At 43.3% G+C, this 15673-nt stretch overlaps 1 protein-coding gene across 4 annotated transcripts; it reads left to right on the top strand.

Annotated features, from left to right (window-relative positions):
* The first annotated feature begins 6012 nt into the window (after positions 1-6012).
* On the top strand, positions 6013-13957 carry ZNF232 (zinc finger protein 232). Of its 4 annotated transcripts, none has more exons than XM_053569025.1 (4): positions 6013-6754; positions 8007-8481; positions 8761-8914; positions 13196-13957. In XM_053569025.1, the coding sequence occupies exons 2-4, from the start codon at positions 8065-8067 to the stop codon at positions 13915-13917; spliced, it is 1293 nt and encodes a 430-aa protein (XP_053425000.1). In that variant the 5' UTR covers positions 6013-6754; positions 8007-8064; the 3' UTR covers positions 13918-13957. The 4 variants fall into 4 exon arrangements, with proteins under 4 accessions (XP_053425000.1, XP_053424998.1, XP_053424996.1 ...); XM_053569023.1 differs by having other exon boundaries at positions 13193-13957; XM_053569021.1 differs by having other exon boundaries at positions 13157-13957.
* Positions 13958-15673: the final 1716 nt, after the last annotated feature.

Below are 15673 nucleotides of genomic sequence, written 5' to 3'. Positions count from 1 at the left end.
ATATGTATGCAACGAATGTGGGAAGGCCTTCAATCAAAGCTCAGATCTTATTATACATTACAGAATTCACACTGGAGATAAACCCTATGAATGTTATGACTGTGGACAAACATTCAGTCAAAGTTCACACCTTGCCACACATCAGATAATTCATACTGGAGAGAAACCCTTCAAGTGTAATGAATGTAAAAAAGCCTTTAGGCAGCATTCTCGCCTTACTGAACACCAGAGACTCCACAGTGGAGAGAAACCCTATGAATGTAATGAATGTGGGAAATCCTTCAGCGGGCACACTGCTTTTCTTAAACATCAGAGACTACATACTGGAAAGAATCATGAATGTCAAAAAGGTTGCACTTCTGACTTGGACCTTGTCAAACAACAGAAAATTCACAGGGAAGAAAAACCTTATGTATGTATTGAGTGTGGAAAAACTTTCCGGGGAAGTTCAGATCTAATTCAGCATTGGATAATTCATACTGGAGAGAAACCCTATGAATGTAATCAATGTGGGAAAGCCTTCAGCCAGAGATCACACCTTGTTACAAACCAGAAAATTCATACTGGAGAGAAACCCTATCATTGCAATGAATGTGGGAAAGCCTTCAGGCAGCATTCCCTCCTTATTCAACATCAGAGAATCCATAGTGGAGAGAAGCCCTGTGAATGTAAGGAATGTGGAAAAGCTTTCATTTGGTGCACAGCTTTTCTCAAACATCAGAGACTTCATATTGGAGACAAACTTGAAGAATGTGAAAAAAACTTCAGCAAGAATGAGGAGCTTAGGGAACAGCCAAGAATTCACCAGGAAGAAAAAACTTATAAGTATAATCAGTGTGGTAGAACTTACCAAAGCAGATCAGACCTCGTCAGACATCAGGCAATTCATACAGTAGAGAAACCATATGAATGTAAAGAATGTGGGAAAACTTTCCATCAGACCTCAGACCTTATGAGACATTATAGAAATCGTAGTGGAGAAAAACCATATATGTGCAATAAATGTGGGAAATCTTTTAGGAGCAGCTCAGACCTTATTAAACACCACCGTGTTCATACTGGAGAGAAACCCTATGAATGCCCTGGCTGTGGAAAGGCCTTCAGTCAGAACTCACACCTTATTAGTCATCAGAGAATTCACACTAGAGAGAAGCCCTTTGAATGCAGCAACTGTGAGAAAAACCTTCAGTGGACGCACAGCTTTTCTTAAACACCAAAAACTTCACACTGAAAAGGAATTTGAGGAATGTAAGAAAGTCTTCAAGAAGACTTATTCTAATAGATTTCAGAAACCTAATGAATATAGTAAAAGTAGGAAAAGCCTGACTGAAACCACATTTCATTGCACTACAGAGAATTTTTATTGCTGGAAAAACCATTTGAAGGTAAGAAAACAGAAAAATCCTACTGAATTAAGAAAAAAAACATAAGTGTAATGAAGTGGAAAAGGTAGAGCTGATACTGGAGTATGGTCTCAAGGACATAATTACTTGAGAATGTTTTCAATCATTATTAAAAATATAAGAAATCACTTTGGCAGCAACCTCAAAACCAAAGTCTTCATGGAAGGAGCCATTTCAAATATTGACTTCCTGATCCAGGAAGTAATAAGTATAAATCTGCTTTAAATACTTAAGGGTTATGAAATCTTTCTCTGGGATGAATTCTTCCCCTTAAATTGATATTTTATATGTGTCCCTTTTCTTCTTTATAAAAATATGAAGGGACTTGAAGAGAAACTTCTCTGAAGAAGACAGGCGCACAGCCTACAGACATATGAAAAAATGCTCATCATCCTTAATCATCAGAGAAATGCAAATCAAAACTACTTTGCGATATCATCTAACTCCAGTAAGATTAGCCCATATCACAAAATCCCAAGACCAGAGATGTTGGCGTGGATGTGGAGAAAAGGGAACACTTCTACACTGCTGGTGGGAATGCAAATTAATACACTCCTTTTGGAAAGATGTTTGGAGAACACTTAGAGATCTAAAAATATATGCCATTCAATGCTATAATTCGTCTACTAGGTATATATCCAGAAGACCAAAAATCACATTATAACAAAGATATTTGTACCAGAATGTTTATTGCAGCCCAATTCATAATTGCTAAGTCATGGAAAAAGCCCAAGTGCCCACTGATCCACAAATGGATTAATAAATTGTGGTATAGGTACACCATGGAATATTATGCAGCCTTAAAGAAAGATGGAGACCTTACCTCTTTCATGTTTACATGGATGGAGCTGGAACATATTCTTCTTAGTAAAGTATCTCAAGAATGGAAGAAAAAGTATCCAATGTACTCAGCCCCACTATGAAACTAATTTATGCTTTCGTATGAAAGCTATAACCCAGTTATAACCTAAGAATATGGGGAAGAGGAAGGGGGCGGAGAGGGAGGGAGGAGGATGGGTGAAGGGAGGGTGATTGGTGGGATTACACCTGTGGTGCATCTTACAAGGGTACATGTAAAACTTAGTAAAAGTAGAATATAAATGTCTTAACACAATAACTAAGAAAATGCCAGGAAGGCTATGTTAACCAGTGTAATGAAAATATGTCAAATGGTCTATAAAACCAGTGTATGGTGCCCCATGATCGCATTAATGTACACAGCTATGATTTAATAATAAAAATAATTTAAAAATGCTTATGCAAATTACAGTGACCCATATTGAAAAGAAACCAAAGAAGATAATAAAAATGACTTGATTACAGGATAGCCGAAAGCAAGGATACAAGAGCCAAGTGAGGTGTTCCCCAGAGAAACAGTAGTGAGCACAAGTAGTATCAGGTAATGAAAGAGGAAGAGACAGGAGAACAGGGGGTGTTGAGGGCAAAATTAGACTGAGTGTCACAGCAAGCATTTAGGTGGCATGGGTCAGGAATTAGAAGAATTCTAATTCTAAAAGAGAATGGTTTTACCTTGAACCAGGACAGCCCAGTTGAAAATTGGAGAGTCTGAATAGAACTCTAGGGAGAGGCTAGTCAGAATTTAATCTGGTAATTGATACTGGTAAATAAGCCCTACCAAACCTATCTGTACAATCAGATATAGTACTTTGAACTAATGGCAGGTTATATATTAATTTACATGAGTAATCAGATAAGAAAGTTACCAGATGGGACAATGTAAGATAAGCAGAATTTCAACCTTATATCTTTCTTCATTGAGAGTATTTGTGAGATGCAGGACAGGTTAAGTGGTTCTCAAGCAGGTCCCCCACCCACCCAGGGGACATTTGGCAATATCTGGAAACATTTTGGTTTTCAATTGGGAGAAGACTACTGGCCCTTAATAGCCAAGCATGTTGCTAAGTATATTACCTTTCACAGCCCTCGACAACAAATAATTATCTGGCCTAGGTGTCAGTAGTGCCACAGTTGAGAAATCCTGCTGATGGATACTTAGAATGCCAATCCCCTGGCCCATGTAAGCAAACATTTCTGTGTAATGTGGACAGTGACAATACATCCCAGGGGGAATCCAGAGTATGACAGAACCTGATGACCTGCTTCAAGAGAGGCAGTCTGTTGTGGTGGAAGGAGCAAAGACTTTAGAAACAACATGAGTTTCAGTCCATGTGTATAAATGCCATATGTATTAGACCTGGAGCAAACTACCCTCTCTGATTCTTATTTTCCTCATTAATAAAATGGGGATAAAATAATTTACCTCATGGGGTAATGATGAGGTTTAAATGAGAAAACTAAAATCTACTGTTGACACATCAAAGGGCATCTGGAGCTTACTGTTTTTAAGCAAAAGATGAAGTATTTACAAGCAAAATATAAGAGTATAACATAGAGTGATGTCTTGTAGCTGCCATAAAGAATAGAACCTAGTTCAAAGCACTGGGAGCGAGGAGGGGCTCTGGCATCCTGAACAGTAGTGGGAAGTCTTAAAGTGGAAAAGCCCATTCATACTATTCCTAACAGCTGGCTGCTTGTAGGGATCTGGTAAAAGGGCTCCAGAAGCCCGCTCACCTCCATCACTTGCCTCAAAGGTTTAGCTCTTTAGTAATCTCATATACACTCACAATATTTTTAAGTGAGAAGATCTTTACATATATTTGGGGAGCAAAAGGAATGAATAATAATTATCATCAGTAATACAGTGGCTCAAAAATAAAAGACACTTAACGTTTTTTTAGTTATCTCAGATTTTAACTAATCAAAACCTTTGGCTAGCTAGAAAATTTTAGCATTCTAATTTTATAAAAGAAATTGGGGATTTATAACAAAAAGCCTATCTGTGTAAAATTCCTTTACCTGTGTTTACAGTGACAGTTGATGTTTATAAGGATAAGCAGGATACTTAAAGTAAAGGTAATTTAATGCAGTGGTTTCCAACTTTTTAAACACCAGGGCCTTCTTTATATTCCCTATGTCTTGTGTTTTTTTTTTTTAATTACATTCATCAAACTGCATTTATTAGGAAACATAATCAGCTCCTTTTATTATTATTTTTTTTTTTTTTGCTGTTCAAACGCATGTATTGGCATGACATAACCAGACTTAGGTACTAAGGCAAAGCAAATAACATTCTCATTAGTTTTCTTATCCCTTTTGTGGGAAATTAAATAATCTGCCTTGAGCTTTTTGAAATATTAACTATTACTTGAAGATGTCAGATTGAAAACTAACCATTTCATCCCTGATGGAGCTTAAATCAAATGGTGGGTATTATACTTTTGAAAGCAGAAGGAAATTTTTGTTACAGTGTGGAAATATTTTCAACTGTGAATGTTGAAATGAGAGTTAATAAATACTTTTTGACTGCTTAATATGTGCCAGGGGCCATAGTTACACAGGGCTAAAGAAAGACAATCATTGTTCTTAGAGGAATTTACAGTCCAGTGGGGGATGAAGGAAGCCCCCACTGAAACAGTTAATATTCAGATAAGCAGACAATTCATGAACTGAAAGCTTTTTTTTTTTTTGAACTGAAAGCTTTTATGGGTAGAAGTTAACATACAGTGTCCAATTTGGAAACACAAATTCTGCAGAGTTGGATCTACCTATTAGGGAATAATCTACTTTGAGACTTGAGAAAAGAGCCTAAAGGATAAAATCTGCCCTTCATGAGCCATCAGTAGCTAAGAAACAAATTCCTAGAGGGCCAAAACTGAGAGAAAATCAGTCTGATAATCTGTTTGAGGAACAGGGGTGATTGGAATCTGAGTTAGGAGAGCTTTCTTCATCTAAACATTTTATGGGAAAGAAAACTGTTACTACTAACTTTAGGGGAGAGACAGGGTGTGAGTACGGTAGAGGAGGTGAATGTCATCCAATAATCTGCCAATTTAGTCCACTTTTCTTGATTTTTTTGATGCCCATAGATGAGGCCACCATCATTCCTTGCTTGTACTATCACCACAGCCTCCTAACCTGCCTTTCTGCTTCCAGCCCTTCCCTTATGGGGCAGCTTTAATGATCATCAGAATAAATCTGACAGTACCACCCTCTCAGTAAACTTTCACAGTGATCTCCTAAGAACTTCAGCCTGAAGTCAAAAGTCCTCAATGTGACAGATGTATTCTGATCTGGCCCCGTTTATCCACCTATTCCACAAATATTTATTTAGCTTTTAATATGTGTCAGATACTGAGTGGTACAAAGTAGAGCCTGAACCCAAAGCAGCCAGTCTTAGCGCCACAGTCGTGAGTCTCCCATTTGCGCCACGTTCAGGCCTCACCTGTCAGATTGCCTTTCCTGATAGTAGCCTCGTGCTCCCACGGGCCACAGCCATCATAGTGCAGGAACTGTAACGTACTTGTCACTCGCCTCACTAGACTGACCTCTTCCTGGATGGGAATTGGTCTTCCTCGTCTTGGCCAGCTCAGCGACTCCGGAGAGGCTTAGACCGCAGCTCACACGGGCCCAAGTGTTCCCTCCGCCGGTCTAGGAAGATAGGAGGACTCGACTCGGTGGCTATTCCCGGGAAGTGGGAAGCGGCCTAGACCTGGGCAGGACATCCTCGCGCGCTCTTTCCCAAGGGCACGTCGGTGACTAGGTGGGGTAGGGACACAATGGGCGCGACAGCTGAGGTAGCCCTGAGTCAGGGGAAGACTGAGGGCAGCGGGGAGGGTAGCCCCCGCAGCCGTGCAAACCGAGGTCAGCGCTTAGGACCGCCTATCTGACCGGCCGCTAAGTGCCTAGTCCGGCCTGGCCTAGTCCCCGTGCCTTGCACCGTCCTAGCCCTGAAGCTTTGAAGGTCTGATAAGAGGAAACCTGGAAAATAGAACATAAAGGAGGAAATGTAACAGGCCATGCACAAGGGTAGAATTTCCCTGACATTTCTGTTATCCAGCACGGCCCCTTAAGATACAATTGTACAGAGGAGCGAGGCCGGGCCAGACATGGCTAAGTAACCAGCTAGCGCCAGTCCTGCCTCCACCTGCTCAAGGACTTCGATTCCCAGAGACCAGCCTGACCGAAATGCAGCCGTATCAGAGGCGCACTCGCTCGTAACAGGCTTCACGCGTCAGGCGGAGTCAGCGAGCGGAAGCCGGAGACGCGGAGGCCTCTGGGAGATGAGTCTGAAGCTACTGGTAGAAGAGGCTGAGGCTGAGGTCTGCGCAGGCGCAAGCCGGTGGGGCTGGGGCTGGAAGCTGTCGCAGTACGCTGCGGTACCCCATGGAAGCCCGCGGTCCAATGAGGTGAAACTTGCGGGCAGCTGCTCCGCGGTGCAGCTCCGAGCCTGTTCTGCTTTTGCCGGTCGCGGCAGGCAGCGGAATCCCGCGGTGAGGAACGTTGGAGGGAGCGCTGCGGGTTTGTGTGCAGAGGGGTTCGGGTCCGCGCGGTGCGTGCTCTCCACTGCCTCGTTACGTCACGTGCGTCACCTCCTGTGCAGGGCCCGCGGCCTCGGTACCCCTCAGCTGTTTTCTTGAGACACTAGCGGGAAGAATGAGGCGTGTTGGTGGGGAGTTGTAACTAGCCTGGACGACAGTCCCCTCCCCCTGGCTTTTAGTTTCAGGTGGGCACCTGCCCGGCGTCGGGGTAGGAGTTCATCAGGGGACTGGCGCCGCCGGGGCATCACCCAGAGAGACACGGGCTCTGCGTTTGTCTTGGCGCCTCCTTTGTCCTGGGCCAGCGGTCCATGTTCGCGCTCCTCTGATGGCCCCTGGGTGTGTCCCACCACCCAGTAGCCCCATAACGAGGCCCTGCTACAGATCCTGGGCGTTTGAGTAAGATCCGGCCCCTCAGAAGGAGTTTGCATTTTTCTTTTGCTGCTACAAAATCTGAAAAAGTTTGGAAGTACTATCTGAGAGGAAGCTGACACACACACACACACACACACACACAGCGCCACCTCGTTCTGAAATCTGTTCAGCTCTGGGCTTTTAATTTGGAAAGGAGTTTCATTTCCAGACTTGTTTCTTCCCCAATTGTCCTGTCTTCTTGTGGGCCCCAGAACTTTTTTCTGTAAAAGCCTGTTAGCTCCCAAAACTCCAGCGCCGCCCCCCCCCCGCCCAGATTCCAAGAAACGGCGGAAGCAGGGAAAGTCCCCAAGTTCCCAACACCCCCCCCGCCCCCCAGTTCCCGGTGAACAATAGTGAAAATTTACTCAAGCTTGTAACCCCTCCCTGAGCTAACCGCAATACTCCCCTTCTGTACTGGCTTGCTTGCCACATGGCACTAAAAAAGGTATAAAAAACAGCCTGCCCTCCACTTCGGCCGCCTGCCTTTGAAAGCAGCAGTCCCCTGCGCAGGTGTAATAAATCACCATCTAAGGTACAACATTTTCCTGCTGTTTTTTTCCTGTTATGGTATTTATCTACTTGTGTTATAGAAAACCACTTTACTGCCCTATCTTGACCAGATTACAAGTATCTCAAAAGCTGTAACTCGGTGGAACAGAGTTCTCCACTAAGAGGGAGGGGTAAAGGAGAAGGAGGGAGTAAAGGGTATAGTATGGGGTTTGACTCTATGTGGATGTTGAATTTGTTTTTTATGAATAAAAAAAAGAATGATGTCTTCTTATTTATGTTACAGGGTGCCAGTGAAAGACTACAGCTGATACTGGCCTTTTGCAGAGCTAGTCCAGACTGAAATGGCTATATCACTAACAGCAGCTAAAACTCTGGCCCTTCAGGATACACAGGAACAAAAGAAGGTTATGATAATGGAGCCAAAAAAAGAGGAGCAGTCTTGCGAGTATGAGAACAGGCAACCTGGGAACCACTCTACCAATCAAGAGATCTTTCGTCAACGCTTCAGGCAACTCTGTTATCAAGAGACTCCTGGTCCCAGGGAGGCCCTGAGCCGACTAAGGATTCTCTGTTCTGAGTGGCTGAGGCCAGAGACACATACCAAGGAGCAGATCCTGGAGTTACTGGTCCTGGAACAATTCCTGACCATACTACCTGCGGAGCTCCAGTCCTGGGTGCGGGAACATCACCCTAAGAGTGGAGAGGAGGCTGTGACAGTGCTGGAGGATTTAGAAAAAGGATTTGAACCAGAACTGCAGGTGGGAAGGGGGATTTGATCTGTTCTGGGAGCCAGATCAGTGACCCTCAGGCTGGACAGAAGGGCAGCAATAGGGGGAGTTGACGAGTTCAAACCACTCTTGGGCCAGGTAGAGCAGTTAGTATGTGTTTCTGTCTCTATCTTTTCTTCCCTCAAGCCCTGAATGAAAAAGACGCTCTAGTTCCTCTTCCTTCACCTGCGCTGACTCTGAGGAGGCTCTCTAAAGTCTCCTTGGAAGCTTTGATCCCACATAAATCGAGTGGTGCCTGATCACCTCCAGGTCCCAGGCCCTGCACATGGACCTACACAGGAAGAGCCATGGGAGAAGAAGGCATCTCTGGTAGCAGCCCAGGACACACTGAGCATCCAGCTCCAGCCTACGGAGATGCAGCTCAAGTGTGAATCTCAGGAGACCCAGCCTTTCCCAGAGAGTGGTGAGGAGCAGGATCCTGTGGGGGAGGGGGAAGAAGAAGAGGGAATATAGGAGCCACAGAACTTAGTATCTGTAAAGGGCAATTAGTAGCTGCTAAAGTGTTTTTTTAATCATCATTATGGCCTTACTATTCTTCTCTCTCGTAGGCGTCCTCAAACTTTTTAAACAGGGGGCCAGTTCACTGTCCCTCAGACCATTGGGGGGCTGGACTATAGTTTAAAAAAAAAAACTCTGAACAAATTCGTATGCACACTGCACATATCTTCTTTTGAAGTAAAAAACCAAAACGGAAACAAATACAATCACACCGCCTCATGTGGCCCGCGAGCCGCAGTTTGAGGACCCCTGGGTTAGAGGATTTGCCTGTCTTATTACCTATAAAATTAGGTATAAAATAAGATAGCTCTGATGAGGGCAGGACGCCGTGGCTCATGCCTATAATCCCAGCACTTGGGAGGCCAATGAGGGTGGATTGCCTGATCTCACGGGCTGGAGACCAGCCTGAGCAAGAATTAGACCTCATCTCTAAAACAATCCAGGTGTTGTGGCAGACACATGTAGTCCTAGCTACTTGGGAGGCTGAGGCAAGAGAATCACTTAAGCCCAAGAATTTGAAGTTGCTTTAAGCTATAACACCACAGCACTCTACCGAGGGTAACAAAGTGAGACTCTGTCTCAATTAAAAAAAAAAAAAAAAGATAGCTCTGATGATTAAACTAAAGCTTGTATATATTAAACTTATATAATACCTGTTTCATTATCTCCACTGTTCTTGACTTCTTCTGGTCCCTAATAGCTCTGTTCTCAGCTACAGGCCAGCATTGAGATCCTTTTCTATTTCCCCATGCCTCCCAAACCACTTAAAATCCATAGTCTGTCATCACCTTCATTTACCACCTACTCCCGCATCTGAACAGCCTTATTTGAAACTCTCTTATGTCTTCATTTAGCTTCTACCCTTCAGATTTACTACTTCTCTAGGCTTGGCGCCCATAGCACAATGATTAGGGTGCCAGCCACATACACCGAGGCTTGTGGGTTTGAACCCGGCCCAGGCCAGCTAAATAACAATGACAGCTGCAACAAAAAATAGCCAGGCATTGTGGTGGGCACCTGTCCCAGCTACTTGGGAGGCTGAGGCAAGAGAATCTGTTGAGCCCATGAGATGGAGGTTGCTGTGAGCTGTAACGCTAAGGCACTCTACAGAGGGCAACATAATAAGACTCAAAAAAAAAAAAAGTTCCTTTTCAGCCTGGAACGTACCCACAAAAATCCTCTTCTCTTTCCCAGTGGCAAACTCTAGACTTAACAGACAGTAGACCTAGAGCTGTAGGACTTTGAACTATCCTTGCTGACCTCTGTAACATTATGAACTATAGTGAACATAATGTATGTAAGTTTTTTTTTTTTTTTGAGACAGAGTCTCACTATGTCACCCTCGGTAGAGTACCATAGTGTCACAGCTCACAGCAACCTCAAATTCTTGGGCTTAAGTGATTCTTTTGCCTCACCCTCCCAAGTAGCTGGGACTTCAGGCACCCGCCACAACACCCAGTTATTTTTTGTTGTAATTGTCATTGTTGGTTAGCAGGCCCAGGCCAGGTTTGAACCCACCAGCCACGGTGTATGTGGCTGGCGCCCTAACCCCAGAGCTTCGTGCGCCGAGCCAGTGTACTTAAGTTTCTAATCAGGAAGAGTCTATTTAATATTTGGTTTTACACCTCAACCACACCACCACTAAACAAAAGCATGTGAAAAATAGAATTCTTTTTTTTTTGGAGACAGAGCCTCAAGCTGTCACCCTGGGTAGAGTGCTGTGGCATCATAGCTCACAGCAACCTCCAACTCCTAGGCTTAAGCAATTGTCTTGCCTGACCCAACCTGTTGCGTGAACCGAGACGCGAACGAGCAGCAGCTTTGCTGTAGGTGTAAACTCGCTCCTGTAATTATTAAGTCAAGAAACAGACTATACACCGTGGGATGGCATATAGCAAAGTTCTTTATTCCAAGGTTAAGTTTTATGCTCTTCCAGTCACGTACACACCTAATCCATTATCTATTAGCTGAATTTTAACTTGAAAGGAAATATTTATCATATCAATGTAACCACTAGTGTAGTAAATCCCTTCCTCTAAACAGTGACTAGTTTTCCAAGCAGGGCACAAAGACGAAAACAGCTATAGGGAAACAGAGTTAATAGAAGAATATCTTCAAGCATTCACTCAGTTTACTCAGTATGAAGTAATGACTGTGACCTTCCTTCAGGGCAGACCACCTGTAGACCTCTGACAATATGTTGTTAACATCTGTCAACCCTCTGGCCCGTATCTCTGAGGAAGGGTGGCATGCCCTTGGATCTCAGGCTTCACGGGGTGTACTGCTTCAGAGAAAAGGCCTGAGGAATTTTTACAATTCCAAAAAAACCTAACTCTGTGAGTAACCCAGGGGGGTCCAAGTGTCTTAAGCCTCTGGAAGAAAAGCATGTCATTTTAAACTCACACTGAATTTACTTTGTGTGCTTGATGTAGGATAAGTTTATTTCTAAATATTATCCTACACAACCCCCCAAGTAGCTGGGACTACAGGCACCTGCCACAACACCTGACTATTTTTTGGCTGTAGTTGTTGTTTGGCAGGCCTGGGCTGGATTCAAACCTGCCAGTTCTGGTGTATGTGGCTGGCACCCTAGCCGCTTGAGCTACAGGTGCCTAGCCAAAAAATAGAATTGTTGGCAGCAAAATGGAGGAAATGAGAAATGGAGAATCATCATAGAGTTTGTCCCAAAAGTATGTTTTTACTGCTGAGCTCTACTTTTCTCACCTTTTCCCCAGACTTTTTCTTGTCTCCTTTACTTCCATTTAGTAAGCCTCTATTCATTAATCAATTTGATACTTTACTTCTAAAAAGAAGCTAGCTATTATGTGATTTTTTTTTTTTTTTTTTTTTTTTTCTGTAGAGACAGAGTCTCACTGTACCGCCCTCGGGTAGAGTGCCGTGGCGTCACACGGCTCACAGCAACCTCTAACTCTTGGGCTTACGCGATTCTCCTGCCTCAGCCTCCTGAGCAGCTGGGACTACAGGCGCCCGCCACAACACCCGGCTATTTTTTTGTTGCAGTTTGGCGGGGGCTGGGTTTGAACCCGCCACGCTCAGCATATGGGGCCGGCGCCCTACTCACTGAGCCACAGGCGCCGCCCGTGATTTTTTTTTTTTTTCTGAGACAGATTCTCACTATGTCACCCTCAGTAGAGTGCTGTGGTGTCACAGCTCATAGCAATCTCAAACTCTTGGGCTTAAGCTATTCTTTTGCCTCAGCCTCCCAGGTAGCTGGGACTACAGGCTCCTGCCACAATACCTGGCTTGTTTTTTTTTTTGGTAGTTGTCATTATTGTTTGGCAGGTCCGGGCCGGGTTCGAACCCACCAGCCCAGGTGTATGTGGCCAGCACTCGAGCCGCTGAGCCACAGGCACCAAGCCAGTATTTCAGATTTCTTTAACCACACCATTTAACCTGAAAAAAAATATTTTTTAAAGATCTTGAGTTTGCTTAGAACAGTTGCTTTTTGTTCTTCTTAGCCTGTAGAGATTGATGCAGACAAATAAAACATACATGTCCTCTAGACATTTAAAAACAAAAAGGCAAAGTACTCTATTCTTTTCTTTCTTTTTTAAGGAGCAGATCAAAGGGAAGACAGAGCCCCGAGCAGATAAAAGGCTGGGAGCTGGCATGCCTCCCTTTTATAAATAGAGGAGGTAGCTGTGTGAGGCTTTTCAGTAACTATCCATTTGTGTAGTGGGGGGATGAAGGGAAAAGGTAAAGGATACAGAACCAGGAGGAACAGTCTTGCTGCCTTTGGAACATCACTTTTCCCTAACCCTAATGATTCTTCTTATTTTTCCCTTCAAGACATTGGTTGAAGGGAAAAATAAGTCCCCAAGTAAGACTTTTTCTCTTATTTTTCAAGTGTGAGTCCTAAAAATACCATTTTAAAACTACTTTTATTTTTTCAATAATTCTTATTTAGTGTTTCATTCTGGAAAAACTAGAAAAAAACATAAGCAGGGAAAAAGAAAAAAGAAGAAACTCTCTCTTCCGTACATTCCCATCACCAAGAGATACCAATTGGTAATATCTAAGTAAATATCTTCTAGTTTTTATCATGTATGGTGGATATTTTCTAAGCTTTTATTTTCATTTCAGAAATACAAATTCTAATCTAAGTGTCATTTCTCTGTATGTCCAGAACCGGAATGTTTACATTTTCCATCATTTGTTATAGAAGATGGTCCAGAGCCCAAGGGCAAGGGATCATTGCCACAACTGCCCATTACTGAGGTGAAATCACAGGTGTCCTCAGAAAAGCTCACCACCAACACATCTACATCCAAAGCTACCTCTCAAGTTGAGAGTACCTTAGACCAGCAGCAGAGGAATCTCAAAGCAGAGAGACTGAAGCAGTCCGCTGTGCAGGAGCAAAGTTTCAGGCGGATGCTTGTCACTCATAAGAAAACTCCCACGGGGAAGAAAGACCATGAATGCAGTGAATGTGGTAAAGTCTTCATTTATAACTCACACCTTGTAATTCACCAGAGAATTCATTCTGGAGAGAAACCCTATAAGTGTAGTGATTGTGGGAAAACTTTCAATCAGCGCTCAAACCTCATTAAGCATCGGAGAATTCATACAGGAGAAAAACCCTACGAATGTAATGAATGTGGGAAGGCCTTCAGGTGGGGTACTCATCTTGTTGAACATCAGAGGATTCATTCAGGAGAAAAACCTTACGAGTGTAATGAGTGTGGGAAGGCCTTCAGTCAGAGCTCATATCTAAGTCAGCATCTGAGAATTCACAGTGGAGAGAAACCTTTTATATGTAAAGGATGTGGGAAGGCTTACAGATGGAGTTCAGAGCTTATTAGACATCAGAGGGCTCATGCCATGAAAGCGCCTTCCCAGTATATTGAAGGCGAGAACGTCTCCAGACAGACTTGTATGTTTGTCTAATCTTTAGGACTCGATCCCATAAAAGTTAGCAGCACCTTAAGATTTTTCCTGCATCTTTCTTGATTTAGGAAAAAACTATTTACATACTCCCACCTGCAGATCATGTCCTTTAGCTGACTATCAATTAAGATGCCTTTGGCTGCAAATAAAAGCCAAATTGTACTGTTCTCCTTTTCAGCATGACCTTGGGTAAGATTTTGAGCTGCCCACCAATAAGATAGGTATAATGCCCTTGCCATTAGAGTTCTGAGCCTGGCATAAAGTAGGTGTTCAGTCAGTGATAGTCATATTTCTATTTGAATGGGTCTCTGGTTCTAGCCCTTTCTTGGACCCATATTGGTCTACTTTCTCTAACAGGGTCATCTCTGCAGGTGTCCAGGCAGAAGATGAAATCACACCAGTAATTTGAACAGGGTTTAATATAAAGTTTAATACAAAGAAATATTAACTAGTAAAAAGAGTTTTCTTTGGTGAAGGACATAAAGAGATCTCTGAAGAATATAGGAATACCAGAATAGGGAATAGCTACTGCCTCTGAAAAGCTAAGGGAAAATTCTCAAGGAAGAAGCAGACTGAGAAGAGGGTCCCCCAATCCCAACCAGTATTGAAGCTCAGACCTCATTGGACAGGATGTGATTGTTCCAGTGGTGTACCAGAGTCAATCTGTATGGGCTTCCAAAAGCTAGTTTTGTACATCTCTTCCCTAGTCTTCATTGAAATAAGCTGTGGTGGAAGCATTCAAATCGTGGAAGTTGGCAAATGCAACAAATCAGATTTTTCTGTTTTCAAACTAGTTATTAAATACTTCCCAGCGCAACACTGGCTGTAGCTGACAGCATAGTAAAGTTCATTATGTTGCTGCAGGCCAGGGCTGATGAACAGGAAGCCACTATTTAAGGGTGAGTGTCACTGGGCTTCCCACATATCACTGGCAGCTGCACTATCAGAATAAGACAGAAAACGCCAGAACTAGGAAGAAGCCCCTTGTCTTTGTCCTTCCAGTGCCCTTTACTAGCAAAGGGAATTGTTACAGATCCAGCTACAGTATCAAAGGAGAACAAAGAATGGTGAATTTGGAGCTAGGAGGCAGTAAATTGATAACTGATGAACGTTTTAAGTTCATTTTTACCTCTAGACCACTGTCTTGTTTTCCACCCCCTGCCTGCATGCTTTCCTCGTAGATCAGCACTGTGCTGAACTGTATTAAAGGGCTGCGGTATTAGGAAGGTTGTGAACCACTGTCCTAGATAGTTACGTAAGTTAAGTTACCGCCTTTATCTGGATCGCTACTTAATAAAGTTACCTCCTCAGAGAAGACTCTGACTTGGACATATTAGTCTATTTCTCTCTCACATAAATGTTCAGAGGTGGTCACCTATCACAGGGGCCAAATTCAGATCCAGCTCAAGGCCTGTTTTTATATGGCCCACAAGTTAAGAATAGTTTTTATATTACTAAAGCAATGTAAATATATATATTGGGCGGTGCCTGTGACTCAAAGGAGTAGGGCGCCAGCCCCATATGCCGGAGGTGGTGGGTTCAAACCCAGCCCTGGCCAAAAACTGCAAAAAAAAATTTTTTTAAATATATATATAAAAGAATATGTGACAAAAGCCCAAAATATTTATAATGTTCTTTACAGGAAAAGTTTGCCAAGCCCCTGTCTAGGAGGCAGCTCAGCTTCGTTTCACCAGGTATTTTAGGAACCTGTGTGCCTTGCATCTTACTCTTCCCTGCCCTAGGCTAGGATTTTTTT

The sequence above is a fragment of the Nycticebus coucang genome, chromosome 18 (genome assembly GCF_027406575.1).
Source record: "Nycticebus coucang isolate mNycCou1 chromosome 18, mNycCou1.pri, whole genome shotgun sequence".
Taxonomy (NCBI): Eukaryota; Metazoa; Chordata; class Mammalia; order Primates; family Lorisidae; genus Nycticebus; species Nycticebus coucang.
Note: the sequence above shows the minus strand (reverse complement) of the source record. Positions and strands in the feature narration are given on the sequence as shown.